This window comes from Alosa sapidissima, chromosome 13, assembly GCF_018492685.1.
Source record: "Alosa sapidissima isolate fAloSap1 chromosome 13, fAloSap1.pri, whole genome shotgun sequence".
NCBI lineage: Eukaryota > Metazoa > Chordata > Actinopteri > Clupeiformes > Clupeidae > Alosa > Alosa sapidissima.
In genome coordinates, this window is record NC_055969.1 from 27065017 (window position 1) to 27080441 (window position 15425).

Genomic DNA, 15425 nt, shown 5'->3' on the forward strand with positions numbered 1-15425 from the left:
TATGATGCTGCCCTGTACAGTGCGTGTTGACACTCTGAGGTCTTATGGTGTTATGATGTTGAGATGCTCAGGCTTTCTGTGGTTGGGTTTATAAATGACCATGCAGCGGAGGTCTTTCTGTGGTTGGGTTTATAAATGACCATGCAGCCGAGGGTCACCTTTGCGTGCAGATCTCACAGCTGCACAACCTTTCACTCTCACAGAAGAGCTTGATGCAAGGAAGGAGGAGGAGAAGAGGAGTGCAGAGGTGCTGGAGCCTTCGTCTACCACACAGGGAACTCTGGGATATCTGCCACACAGGGAAGTCTGGGATATCTGCCCCACAGGGAACTCTGGGATATCTGCCACACAGGGAACTCTGGGAAGTCTGCTGGGTCTCATATGTTTATGCTGCTAGTACCAGAGAATGGGGTGTGTGTGGGCAGCCCATACAATAGACTCATTACTCACATGAGTAGAGTTCTCTGTAGGATCACACTTGTGTCGAACTGGTAGCATCTGAAACTGATGGGTACGTTAATTGCACAAACTTTGTCTAGGACAATAACCACTTCTTTCACTCCAAAATTCATTTTTATTTTCTTTTGCACAACCCACAGCGGACAGCAGATTGAATGCTTACTTTTTTGTTTGTTGTTTTTTTTTTTTAGATAATAAAAGGATTTTGTACATATGAAGGCTCAGCTTCACAGGTTATGTAGGGAGTCAAAGTGGTTTGCAGGCTTCACCGCGACATACCTTCCAGTTTATTTGAGCATGTCACCATAACGACGGTGGTGGAAGTGACAGGCTTTGGTGAGCTCCATAATGGAATGTCTGAGAGGGTTAGTCCCACACTCAAACCCCGCCCAAAGCTATGCTCAGCATTTACAACACATGTCTTTTAACACATGTCTGGAAAGAGTGCTATTAAGGCACTGGAAGGCATTCTGTTGTCACTCTACCCTAGTTAAGTACCACCCTTTCCCAGAAGTCAGCTGTGGAAGAACTGTGGAGATGGTAAATGCCGTTACACTGCCTCCTACTGGGCATTATACCACACAACATAAATGGCTGAAATACAATATGTATCCAGTGTGACTAATACCAGAGGGAAACATAGATAAAGCTGACGGTGAAGGTATCAAACACTACATAAGGCTGGTCACAATGGCACACACATAACAAGGTCAAGTTCCTTCAATTAAGGCTATGACAGACTGCATGTGGCCTACACACTCAAATACATAATCACACACTGTTCAAACACACACATTACAAATGTCTGAGTTTCAGTCTCATTGTTTTCTCTGGTCTTCTGGTAGAACAGCATGGTAACCCTCTAATAATGGGTTTGGATAAATGAACAATAGAATGTTAATTTATCCAAGACAACAAACCGTTTCTGCAGAAATAGCCAAATCTGACAACCAACCATATGCTGAAAGTAAGTAAGTAGTTTACTTAAAATAATTCTAATTTGAAGTTTTTTAAAAGTATTTCATTGCCTCAAATGATTTGTTTTAATCACTTCCCGTGGCCCCGATTATTCAAAACAACGACAGGATAAGGATAATTTCATATATTATGATTCGTCAACGCAAAACCCAGGTGATTCCATTAAGTTCTTAATACATCACTGCACATCACAAATACAGGGCAAAGGAGTGCTCCATGGTGAAACAGAGCTATTGCATAATGCGGTCCAATAACCACTCATTGGTAAATCCTGAATGAGGGACACTGCTTCTTTATCCAGTCTTCAGCACGGCTGCACTCCTCTAGGAGAGTGCGATCCAAACATCAAAGAGGATTACCCTCCACCAGCTCATTCTTATACACGCCTGAGCCTTGGGCTGAGTCGGAGATGCACAAAAGCACTGTCTGAGTGTTCACCAAAAGACTACATTGTGAAGCTCAAGAGACATTCTGTTCAGCAGCCTTAAGATGAATAATGTCTTCAGATGAATAACGCCTTTGACGAGTAACAATGAATGATATGCAGAAAGCTTCCCTTTTGGAAAGACTGGGAAATCTGAGGTGTGAAAACTGCATTCTGGTATGTAGTAGGCTGCTGGTAACCTACACATGAGTCTGTGTTAATGAGCTGAGCTCAGCAGGAGCTCCCCCTAGTGGCCAAAGATGTGGTGACACTCCAAGCCTGGAGGTAAAACGAGGCTAAAAGAGCAAAGTCATTACACAAGATTCTGACCCAAATTGCTTTATTCTGATGACCAGCAATGTACAGTGAATGTGTGAATGCAAGAAGACCTGAAAAACAAACAAACAAATAAAACAAACAAACACCTTTCATTCTGCATTCAGTTCCAGTTTCTAGGCTTGGGTTGTAGGCACAGATTGCAGTCTTTACTGGGGAAAGCAGAAGGCCTGAAGACGATGCCAGTGACCACGAACGAACACACACACACACACACACACACACACGCACGCACGCACGCACACACGCACATACACACGCACACAAGCCAAAGTATAGCATGTTGTGGTGTAATGACAATGGTGTCACAACATACAACTTCTTGCTTGAGTTTTACTCCTCATGCGTAAGCAACTACGTATATAAAACTCTTTCCCACAAACAGTATTTCAGAAACATATTCAGTGACCTACTTATTTATTTTACATCATCAGGATGCTTGCTTTGAAGTCTTGAGAGGAGCTTGCTTGGATGGCAGGGGGGGGGGGGGGGACGTCCACCTAGCTCCACGAAGGGCTGCTACCCTGTCACATTTTCATCATCATAATCATCACCATTTTGTCTGTACCATCAACACTACTTGGACATGGCCAACAGTCGTTACTTGAAGTTACAAAGCGCTTAGTGACAGACACCTCCAGCTGTCCTAAACCATTACAGTAGCTGTGCAAGCAGCAAAACATGGTTTCACAGTACGTGGTTACATCACATCAAAGCAGCCCAGAACAGAAGGGAGGCAGACTGAAGAGAGGCCTGCAGCAAGAGAGACCTGCAATCAAGAGCCAGAATCTTTTGTTCTGCCAGTAAATTTCACAATCAATCAAACTCAATTGCGATTGTTTTAGTCAATTTGACTTAATCTTGCATTTCTGCATTACTTGCGGAAGGGGCAGCATCAATGGCAGGTCCAGAGTGTAAACTGTATTAGTGTAACAAGAGATTTTGTGCTGTTCGCCATGTAGTTGTGTGTGTCTGCACTTATAGGTCTTAGACTCACACTCTCTCTCTCTCTCTCTCTCTCTCTCTCTCTCTCTCTCTGGACCTCTCAAAAGCAGCAGTGTAAAGAAACGATAGAAAGAAACGATCTTCAGGGTTTTCCCTTTAGAAGATCTCTACAATGTTGCTTCTTCTACAACTCTGGCTCTTCTCAACCGTGAACATCACCACCAGCTTCCATCTTCCATCTTCTTCCCTCGGAGTTGAGGTGAGCTCCCATGAAGTGTCCGTGCGCAAAATGGAAAACAACACACACACAGACCACAAACTCCTGAATGCATACACTTAGTTGTCCCATCCAATTTCCCATCAGAACTGGACGTCCCCTGGACAGCACCGGACCTACTCCACACAGCAGCATCTGCCTACACAAGAACCACAACCACGAACCGACCCGCTTAGTGTTTTCGTTGCATGTAAACAAGTAAACCAGATGAGGAAAACAAACCAACAAACAAACAAAAAAAGAAACCACAGTAAAGCACAGCTGCCTTGAGACCTGCGGACTTAGTGTCCCTACTGAGCCCCCGTACCCCACAATGCCCCTCTTCACAACCCCCACTCCCTTTCCCCTAAAGTCTTGAATGAATTGTGTGCGTCAGGGTGCGATGACCACTCGGTTTTGTTTCTGTACTGGCCACTCTGCTTGCTCTCCCCGTTCCTCACCAGCCCCCCCCCCCCCCCCAAACACCGACCCCACATCTTCATCCTCCTCCATCAACAGCCTCCTCCCCAAACACCGACCCCACATCTTCATCCGCCTCATTCTGCCTTCTGCAGCTTCTCTTTGTTCTTCTGGATCTTCTGGTGGACCACTTTGAGCGTCGTGAGAAAGTTCCCCAGGAACAGCACCATGAATGTCAGGCCCAGCATGAACACCTGCAGGCGTGAAGATGAGGAATTTGCCATTATAAATGTCAACCTGTCGGCTTGGTGCTCTAAAATCAAATCAACCTGGACTGGAAACCCAACCCTTACCTGCCATTCCTTGCAGTCCTCATGGTTTGCCAGCGTAAATAGGGTAATTGCGTTGTACAACTGCCAAAACTAATGAGGAAGAGGAAGAGAAAGAGAGAAAACATCCAAGTCACCACCCAGCCTTGAAAATCCCCCCCCTCCTCAAACCTTGTGACAAAGTAAACCTGATTGTTATTAATGGGTAATTAACAGTGTGTGTGTGTGTGTTGGTGTGTGTGTGTGTATGTATATATGTATATATATATATATATATATATATATATATATATATATATATATATATATATATCCACACACACACACACGGCTCTTCCTGCTGTGTGTACTGCACGTGCTTGTAGCCCTCACAGGAGTCATCTGGAATGTGGTGATGTAACAAAGACTCTGCAGTTCATCAGTTCTAAAGAATCTTTTTGGTTAGTTCTCTCTGGTCGTGTGAGCTCCTCAGCTCTGTCTGTATGCATCAGATGCACCATGAAAGTATATTTGAAGCGCTTTCATGAAAATGTGGCAGAAGGAAATTATGGGTCGGTGCCACTGTTTTATGCAAATAAAAAAACAGATGTTCTCATTATCAAGGGAGGAGTTGTAGGAGCTGTAGGATCAAAACATTCGGCTGTGAGGGAAACTTTATACCTTATGCCAATCAGATGTTAATGAGTGCTAGACTCTTTCTTAGGCTAATGAAAGCTAGCGAAGGCTACTGAAAGCCAAGCACAGGTGCTAAGATTCTTCCCAAGGCTACTGGAAGCCAAACACAGGTGTTAAGATTCTTCCCAAGGCTACTGGAAGCCAAACACAGGTGCTAAGATTCTTCCCAAGGCTACTGGAAGCCAAACACAGGTGCTAAGATTCTTCCCAAGGCTACTGGAAGCCAAACACAGGTGCTAAGACTCACATGGCCAAAGAAGAGGAAGGGGAGCAAGAAGGTGAGTCCTCTCCACATCCACGACTGGAAGCCCTCTGAGGAGATGAGAAAACACACACACACACACACACACACACACACACACACACAGACACACACACAGACACACACACACACACAAACACTACATTAAAGCAATAGTTGATAGTTTTGCCCCCTGGTGTCAGACGGTTCTCAGTTGGTCAAAAACGGACTAAACGGGTCATGAAAAGGGTCCTACCGGATCAATAATGTTACATAGTGCAATATCAAGCGTTCCATGCGTACATTGCCAATGTCAGAGACTTAATTTTCCATATTATAAGTCAGCGTAGAATCAGTTTGAAGCTGTTATTTGAAGGGAAAACAACAGCATTGTTTTGCTTAAAATAAACTAGATGTACCGCATAGCGGTACAAAATATGACCACTGGCATTTCCTACTTCATTTCCTTCTCCATCCCCTACTCTTGCAACTTTTGTGCATGTAAATGAGTGTGCATGTGTGTTTGCTTTTGTGTACTGCATACATGTGCTGTGTCCTGTGTGCGTGCGTGTGCGTGTGTGTGTGCATGTGTGTTTCTAAAAATAGAACTAACGCATAAAAATACACTCATCTCGTTTTTACAGACATGTTGCACACTCATAGTCTAAAGTGCTGAGTGAGATGCGTGAGACCTGAGTGAGACCTGAGTGAGATGCGTGAGAACTGAGTGAGACCTGAGTGAGATGTGTGAGACCTGAGTGAGACCTGAGTGAAATGCGTGAGACCTGAGTGAGATCTGAGTGAGATGCGTGAAACCTGAGTGGTGAAACCTGAGTGAGATGTATGAGACCTGAGTGAAACCTGAGTGAAATGCGTGAGACCTGAGTGAGATGTGTGAGACCTGAGTGAGATATGTGAGACCTGAATGAGATGCGTGTGAACTTCTTTTCTTATGCCATTCCCCATTACAGTGAGGATTAAGGCAGAAGCGACAGAGCTCAGTGTATGACTGAGCTAAGTCAGCTCTCTACGAGCCCTAACTCTGCATGCCTCTCTGGGGCCTCTGCAGCCAAACACAGACAGCTGCACAGCAGACAAACGTAGACATTTGTTTTTTTTTCCTTTGTCGCACAACGTCTCCCGACACTAAGGGTCGTGATTGCTACAAGGCGCTGAATTTTACTAACATTCCATGGTCTCACATCACTGTGCCACTGCTAGTCTTTTTCCCTTCAGTCTGAAAACTCCCTGACTCTGTAGCTCTTCTACGCATGGCTGTGTGAGCTTGTTGCTCAACACTAACCCTGACTATAACTCTTCTATGCATGCCTTTGGGGGCCCAATCTGGCAGCTCTACCCTGAGGCCCCCTGGCTGGATGGAAGGGAGGGAGAGAGAGCGAGAGAGGGGGGAGGGAGGGAGCATGTCAGCTGACACAGCATGAAGGACATACAACAACTCTGACGCTCACTCTCCTAAAGGTGTCCAAAAACACCCCAAAAGGCAGAGCAATTCACTAGGGAAATTTACGGGCTAACAGCTGACAGCATGTCAGTGCACGCAGATAGAATCTCTAGAAGCAGGCCACACAGTCCAGTCATGACTGGCACCACAAAACAGGAACAGAGGAGGAGAGGACATTTACAGCAGAGCCATTTCTGAAGCATTGTCCAGTTGACTGTCCATCTGTTGTTACAGACAGAAGTCCATTGGAATCAGTGAAGCACTTTAGACTAGGAGTGTGCAACATGTCTGTAAAAACGAGATGAGTGTATTTTTATGCGTTAGTTCTATTTTTACACACACACACACACACACACACACACAGACAGACACACACACACGGCAAGGCAAATTCATTCACCTATGTTTCACTCTGGCCTCCTCGCTTGCTTGGTAAATCCTCAGCAAGTGTGAAACCAAAGATCCTAAAGCTCCGCTTTTAACCCTCTCTGGTGAAACACTTGCGCCATTGTTAGTTAGGAACACTTTCTTTGACTGGGACTGGGGTCAGTGACAGTCAGACCCAAAGCTGCATAGACTGGACTCCGTTATAAATCAGACAGACCCCTGTCCCAAGACTCTGTTTCCTGTGTTATTCTGTATCTCTAACCACCGGTCACTTTAGTTAGTGCCACTTTAGCCTCCTTGTGGCTGTTTGCAACCTTATATCATAAGAGAATGTGTGTTTATGCTGTATTAATGCGATTCTGTGTGGCATGTAGGTTGTTGTAGATATATTAGATCATAAGAGAATGTGTGTTCATGCTGTATTAATGCGATTCTGTGTGGCATGTAGGTTGTTGTAGATATATTAGATCATAAGAGAATGTGTGTTCATGCTGTATTAATGTGATTCTGTGTGGTATGCACTGTAGGTTGTTGTAGATGTATTATATGTATGTGTCATGTAGATGTCTTTTGTAGACGTTTGGTCATGAGCACACATAGGCTAAACTCCAACAACTACACAACTACTACCAAGTTGTATGGCAGTGAAAAAAGTACTGAGGAATTGAATCTCCTCTTACCCACGGTCAAGTCCAGCTGGTTCCTCTCCCCTAAAGCCCGCAGCCGATACAGACAGCCACTCTGGTAGTAGTACTGAAGAAACTGTAAAAAACCTGAAGCACACGCGATGACCCATTAATCACTAATTACTTAACTAATTAATTAACACGACCAATCATTAACACATGCCCCCGCCCCCATTAATGTATTTTAGCTTTTAAACAAGTAGACTTAATATGGCAGTCAGATTTACTCTGGTGAGCAATGATGAAGATAAGTCACAACATCTGAAGAATGGAAAGCCTTTCTGTGGGAACTTACTCTGATAGATAGAGAAAGCCAGGAACTGACTTCGGAACATCTGATACATTGATCCCTCTGGCCTGGGACACAAACACAGAGAGCAAGTTCATTCCTTAGTTCACTTTTGTAGTGATGACAATCTACTCAAGATCCTGCTAGGCAAACCCTGTAACAAACATAACAGATTAACTGGCCATTGCACTGTAAATACAAAGGGATTTTGAAATTTCCACTTGGGGATCAATAAAGTAAGTATCTATCTATCTATCTATATGACGCTATGTGAGACTGTTCACCAATGACAACTCTATTGACAGGCTCGGTGACATTGTGAACACGGGTATCCACTGCAGTGCAGAAATGACTCCTCTATGGACAGACTAAGGGACACTAAACATGTGAGCAAAGAGACACTGTCTTGTGTAAATAACTACTCTACAGGCTAACTGAGAGTTAAAGGAAAGGTGTAGAGAAGGGAGAGAACAATCACCCCACCTGGCCTGGAACCGTGGTCTGGGGTGACTAACCCTGCAGCCAGGCTCGTTGGTATGGCAGTCAGAGTGCATACTTAACCGTAGTGACAACCAGACCACTTAACCCTAATCACACAAGGTGTGGACACAGGTAGACACTGCAGTGGACATATGGCTCTCTGGACAGACTGTCGTGGCAGTCTTTGTGTAAGGCCCAGGCTTCCCCAGGTCCGCAACTGAAGCGCTCCATTTGCGGTGCGTGAAAATAATCTTAGAAGGCTGATCACATTTTTTCAAACCTATCCGTCACCATCACGCCTGGTGTAGTAGAAGTATATAAGTATGCCATTTCAGTGCTCCATATATAGTATAAGTATATATACTCTTTTGATCCCGTGAGGGAAATTTGGTCTCTGCATTTATCCCAATCCGTGAATTAGTGAAACACACACAGCACACAGTGTACACACAGTGAGGTGAAGCACACACTAATCCCGGCGCAGTGAGCTGCCTGCATCAACAGCGGCGCTCGGGGAGCAGTGAGGGGTTAGGTGCCTTGCTCAAGGGCACTTCAGCCGTGCCTACTGGTCGGGATTCGAACCGGCAACCCTCCGGTTACAGGTCCGAAAACCAGTAGGCCACGGCTGCCCCTTGTGTAGCCAGTTCCATTGATTACAGACGCAACGCAGTTGCGGGCCTGGTGTAGCCTCCCAGTAAGCACAGGTAGACCCTGCCGTGGGTAAATGACCGCTCTGTAAACAGACTGGCAGATGAGTGTTCAGGAGCGATACGCTAAAGGGGTGAGAACACTTCTACGTACCAGGTCAACATGACCCCCGACAGGAAGGTAGAGACATAGTGATGTAACACCCACCATCCTTTGATTCTGAGAAGCACACAAACCACACATAAGCCTCTATGGCAACATGACACAGATAAAGCACATTATGGGCTCTATCTTTACCAAAAGATTTAGACTACAGAAAGTATTTTATAGTTTATAAAAAATAAAAAGATTAGATAAATAAGGTATCGATTAATGCTAGTTGATCAGAGATTTCATAGAGATAAATGAATGCAGTAACAAAGGACAGAATTCATCACACAACAAATCCTGTGACACAGGACGCTGGAGACCCCTGAGCAACACTATCGGTGCATGAGCAACAAGATGCACAAATATGAGAAACGTGCGAGAGGACAAACACTCACCGTGACCCATTACTCATCAGAATACTCTCCCTTATCGTCAGTGTGCAATAATACCAAACAAGTAAAAAATTGAAGATTTCATCTGTGACACTGGGGGGAAGAAAGATAATCTTGTTTTGTGAATGTATAGTAAGCAGACAGTCGACTTCCTGATATAAACAAATTCCCATTAATGTCCATTCACACTTCCAATGACACGACAACTGTTATCGCTACAGTTTCAAATATCGCTGTAGCGGATAACATCCACACTGTTCACCATCACAATAATGACATGAGGAACAACATCATTAGGCATCACTTCATCAGAGCGGTTGTGTGAGCAATAGAAACACTGATGGCAATTATCCAATTTAAAAGGCATCACATTAATGGTAAACATTTAAAAACATGACATTAAAAGGAAATCAGATAGTAGAAAACAAACTGCTCACCGATAGTTGAAAAAGAAGAGACATGCCATGGCACCAAACATCAGAATAATAGTCAGGTAAAGTTTGAACTTCTCATATTCATCTTTATAGGCAAACCTAATCCAGGAAAGTAGGCAATGGGGAAAAAAATGCAACACTTGAAACATGAACCCAAAGAGTTGTGGATATAAAACATGGAAGATAGCGGAAGTGAAATAACTCATAACGTGAACATTACTTAGCCTGATTGCTGAGAAGAGTTACATTCACATTTCCCAAGACCAAATTTAAGTACAATCTGTGGGGATAAACATAGATAAACACACATGTTATATGTCAGCAAAAATAACATGTGGAGAAACGCACCTGTGTGCATACGTACAAGCACGCACGCACGCACATGCTTCAAAACAGATCATGTAAAACACATTGATTCAATCTTGTGGTTTATTTTCACAGGCATATACTTACCCATTCTTCTTTGGCAAATATGCTTCCATATCAAAGAAGACATGTTGTTTGTCTTTGATTTGGCTTTCTATGTCCTTTAGCTGTTCAGATTGTTTCTCATCAGATGTCAAAGCGCATCTGCCAATCACAACAACAATAGCATCAGGACAGTGCACCAACACCAGTCCATTCAGTCCAAGTAAATATACGGTAAAATTCAGAAACATGTCTGTCAAACAAGTCTGGAAGACTACTAAATCAAAAGACCGGCAAAGTCTTTCTAAAGTCTTAAGAGTCACAGGAATGGGCCAAGCATTATTCTCAATACTATACATGTATATTTGACCAGCAATGAGAATACTGCTTGTTCCATGCATTTGACACTAAAGACTTGAAACACTGCCCGTCTTTCAAAGTAGGTTACAAAAATAAATTGTAATGCCATGCCCATGGTGGGGGCTCTACTAGTAGGTAAGTAGGTAGTAGGTAGATAAGTAAGTAGGGCCTCTTCATATCGGATAGACCACATTCAAGATTCATTTATTGTTACTCTCTCTTGTTGTTGTTGTCTCATTACACTTGTATAAGGAGATTACAATTATTGGGCTTTCAGCTCCTCTTAAGCTGATGAGCAATGTTGCTGGGCGGTGTCCCTCATTAATGTGATTCTGGCAAGTTCCCATTGATATTGGTCAACAATTTATTTTCTGGAGAACTTTAATCATCAGTAGGCAAATCGTCATGATCAGCCAATCAGAATAAATGGAACTGGTTATGTGGTTGCCCATTAACATTGATCAAAAAGTTACCACATGCATCCTCACCTTTAGAGCAGTAAACAAGAAGAACATTGCATGCAAATATTACACTTGTGTTGTGTTGTGCTGATGCTGTTGTGCTGTGTTGTGTTATGTTGTGTCGATGCTGATGTGTTGATGCAAACATTAGGCTAATGGTGTGTGTGTTGTGTGGTGTGGTGTGGTGTGGTGTGGTGAGGTGTGTTGATGCTGATGTGTTGATGCAAACATTAGGCTAATGTTGTGTGTGTTGTGTGGTGTGGTGTGTTTTTGGTGTGTTAATGCTGATGTGTTGATGCAAACTTGTGAGTTGTGTTGTGCTGATGCTGATGTGTTGTGTTGTTGGTGATGTGTTGATACTGATGTGTTGATGCATACTTGTGCAAACTGTGCTTGAGGTCCTTAAGGCCTTTCCTCTGCTTGCTAATGGCACTGCTGCATATCGCCTGGAGACTGGTAAGTTCATCCAGCTTCTGTCGGTACACCTTATGCGTTTCCTGAAAACAAAAAGGGACAGAATGATGAAGCAATAATTAATAATAAATTGGTCTGCATATAATATATTCTACAAACACTGAGATGCAGGTGTTTAACCTGCAACTCGCATCATACACTCATCTGATAAAAAACAACAACAAAAAAGCCATGCTGTGGGCTTGCTGGATCAAACCCACTAAAAAACACATCCACTCAATATCCTGAAGGTATACCCTAGCTGACTTGATCATAGAGCAGAGGACCCAGCCATCGTTTCGAGTAAACAACAACTCACTCTTACGACCTGTTACTCCCCCCGACAAGACCAGACGTGCTCACCTGACTACACAAACCAATGAGGCAGTGTCAGACCTTAACTCTTCACTGGAAAGCTAAACCTAGAGTTACCTGGCTTTAGCTCAGCTCACAAAGCTGTCTACCTCATTTCAGTGCATGCATCTATTTAAAGAAAGATGGACTATAAGCCATCCCTGCAATAACACACCTGCTGTTAATCATGCATAAATGTGCAAATGATTTTAGACACTCTCGGCAAGTCAGACTGCTATCTAGCTAACTGGGCTATTAGCTATTGCTAGCTCTCCTGCCAGTTGTCAAATAGGTGAGTATCGGACTGTCAGAGCAAAATGGGATAAAGGTGAATTTTAAACAACTGCACCTTGTTACCATAAAACGGCATATCTAGTTATATGGACAACCAAACACCAGTAAACCCACCAGGAATGTTTGTTGGGAAGACAAGGTAGCCCAGTGGGACATTAGCCAACCACTCGTAGGCTGTCTACCAACAATAGGAATATGATAACCTTGTAGCTAGCTAGCTAGAAAACTGCAACAGCTCTAAAGCAATGTCCACGTTACCCCAAGCACATAGCAAGACACGGCCGCCTTGCACTCAACAAAAGACGAAAGTTATATACGTAAGCAACTCCTCACCTGTAATTGCTGATATTCTTTCTCGATTTCGTCCCATTCAGTTTGACACTTCTCCAGTGCCATCGTCCCCCGCTTCCCTTAGCTCTCGTTGCCTCACACCACCGTGGACCACAGCGGTGACTGGCTGTCTTAACGCTGCCCAATGGCGCATGCGTGTTGATCGGATACAATTTCTCTCATCCCAATTCTTAGCCATCACAATCAGCAACTGTCTCCAATGCGAGGACAGTGTTACATAAGTGTTTCACTTCTGTGAGCTGAGCTGTGGCTGGTACTATCAACTCCTTCGGGGTAGAATACGTAGCCTACCCTTTCTATACAACTGTTTTCACACTTGAATGTATTGAAATCAACAACAATTACTCTAGCATAGAAAATAAAGAAACTATAACAAGGTAAAGTTATAACTAATTATTTTGCATTTACTATGTGATATAAATATACATTTTATTTGAAATCGAAAATCACATGAAGTGAAACATGTGCTTTCCACACTTGGTATTAACATCTGGGCAACTGGCAGATCAACTGATATTTTCTCAGCTGTAAAAATAAAAGTACTCTCCAGAGGTTGGACTGGAGTGACACTGAAATTACCATCATCAGGTCTCAGAGACAGGTGCAAAGATTTTAGAACATGGAAAACAGAAACTTTGTAGCCTATGCTCTGTGCACATGATTCTAGGATAGAACTAGAACCTTTACTGGTTACCTTCTTTTACTGTCTATGACTAGAACTTGGTCTGATGTGTTGCTAGGTTACCAGAGGACGCGTGCTGTAGCAGGCCATGAATCATGGTAGCTGTTTCGGATGTGTCTCTCGATTGCCTTGTTCAAATCTACAGTGAACTGAGCTAACAGGAGTCGTTCACTGAACCAACATAGCCAACCGTTTTGTTCCATAAAAGGTAATGCTTTCGGCGTTTTCTCCATGTCTTTATGGGTGCTAGCCAACCGGGTGAATAGCTAACATTTAGCCAAATACATAATGTTACATTGTCCAAAACATCTACAGTAATTTGTCAAACGACTGTTAATGTAATATTTGAAGGAATGCCTCATAAGAAGATACCAAAAGCAACAGTGCTTCCAGTAAAAATCTGGGAGCAGAAGGCACAGAAGTGTGGATTGCTGCATAGTGTCTATTCCGTCAATGGGGACAAGTACACCGGAGAGTGGCTTGATAACAAAAAGCATGGTAATTTTTAACTGCCAAACCCTCTTCTCTTATTCACTATTCTTCTTGTCCTAATAACGCTGGCACCATAATAATTTGTTTTATGCACACAAGGTAAAGGAACCCAGGTTTGGAAAAAATCAGGAGTAATATATGATGGTGATTGGAAATATGGCAAACGGGATGGATATGGTACATTTAGTCGTCTAGATCCTGCAACGAATGACTACAGAAGAATATACTGTGGAGAATGGAAAAATGACAAGAAAGATGTAAGTGCGAACTCATGAAAGTTTTAGTATTGTTTTTGTATGTTTATGTTATGCTTTTAGTGAACTTGTACCTTGTTAAACGAATCTTGCCTATGCCGTCAAGGGCTTTGGGACGCACTTCTACGGCGAAAATTCCTGGTATGAGGGAGAGTGGTATGAAGGCCTGAGATGTGGATGGGGCAGAATGTACTATGCCAACGGAGATATATACGAGGGTGAATGGCTGAAAGATAACCACCACGGGCAGGGCATGCTCCGACTTGGTATGGTCTTGACTTAATCAGTCGTTGTTATACAGATACATCACTATTCTTCCAATGACACCTCCGCAGTTTATCAGTAACAGGTCCTGTTATCCATGTTCAAGCCAATGAGAACAGGTACGAAGGTGGCTGGAGGCAAGGGGAAAAGCACGGTCCTGGAAAATTCCTCTACCTGAAGAAGGGTCAGTTGTATGAGGGCAGATGGGAGAATGGAGTGGCTAAATGTGGGACAGTGTCAGATTTTGGGAAAGAAGAAGCACCAAACCCAACAATGTACCCTATTCCCCAGGTGAGGACACATTAGGGTGTAGAATGTTGAATGCTCTGCATCTAATCATACTGCCTTAATGCTAGTAAGCAATTCCATTATTATTTTTCTCCTTAAAGATTCGGCTGTTGGATATGAATGCTGTTCTAATGGAAACAAGTTGTTTAGTAGAGGAAGACTCAGAGTCCTGATTACCAGCAAATCCTGCCTTTAGCTCACCTCAAGGATTTTTGAGACATCGCACTAACACACTTGGCGCAAACATCAACTGCACCAATAGGGTTTCTCTACCAACTCGTGTTTGTGTGAATGAACGTCGCAATAAATTCAAGTTGTCATCCTACTTTAAGACATTTACTGATTTCTGGGGCATTATCAAAAAAAATACTAAGTACTAAATACTATACAGTAGTAGTATCCCAATATCTAGGCTACTCTGTGTGTGTGTGTGTGTGTGTGTGGGCCCTAAGCAAATGCATACAGTGATACACTGCGATTTATTGTTCCAATTTATGACATTGTGTGTATTGGAAATGAAATCTCAATAGCCATGTTCAAACACGGTAAACTTGTTCTCAACTCTGATGTCCTTTGCTGTGCTGTAACTCGATAAAAGAAGCGGAGCAGTGACATTTTGTGGTCTTCAAAAGAACACAGAATTGTATCAGAATAGATGCAAAATATCAAAGCAAAAATAAATTAAAGACATTGTGAGATGACACTATTGATATTTTCACCCATCTCGATCAAAAATGGTCAAATTGTTGCAAAGTGCTGCTGTAAATAACAAC

The 15425-nt window shown here is 43.1% G+C and overlaps 3 protein-coding genes across 3 annotated transcripts in view; 2 read left to right on the forward strand and 1 right to left on the reverse strand.

The window, feature by feature from the left end:
- Positions 1-673, forward strand: part of rhof (ras homolog family member F) — an 8039-nt gene extending 7366 nt beyond the window's left edge. The window contains exon 5 of the mRNA XM_042058387.1: positions 1-673. This exon is cut by the window's left edge and continues 365 nt beyond it. The gene's annotated coding sequence lies outside the window, so the exon portion shown is untranslated.
- A 1511-nt stretch (positions 674-2184) lies between these two features.
- tmem120b (transmembrane protein 120B) lies at positions 2185-12822 on the reverse strand. Its single transcript, XM_042058377.1, has 12 exons — positions 12655-12822; positions 11599-11717; positions 10445-10561; positions 10212-10271; positions 9995-10090; positions 9561-9650; positions 9169-9234; positions 7894-7955; positions 7593-7685; positions 5070-5134; positions 4172-4240; positions 2185-4072 (listed from the first exon to the last, which is right to left on the reverse strand). Exons 1-12 carry the CDS (start codon positions 12715-12717, stop codon positions 3956-3958), a joined length of 1017 nt encoding a protein of 338 aa, XP_041914311.1. The 5' UTR covers positions 12718-12822; the 3' UTR covers positions 2185-3955.
- Positions 12823-13402: 580 nt separating this feature from the next.
- On the forward strand, positions 13403-14977 carry morn3 (MORN repeat containing 3). The gene is made up of 6 exons (XM_042058383.1): positions 13403-13562; positions 13706-13852; positions 13946-14103; positions 14207-14366; positions 14471-14655; positions 14754-14977. Exons 2-6 carry the CDS (start codon positions 13708-13710, stop codon positions 14823-14825), a joined length of 720 nt encoding a protein of 239 aa, XP_041914317.1. The 5' UTR covers positions 13403-13562; positions 13706-13707; the 3' UTR covers positions 14826-14977.
- Positions 14978-15425: the final 448 nt, after the last annotated feature.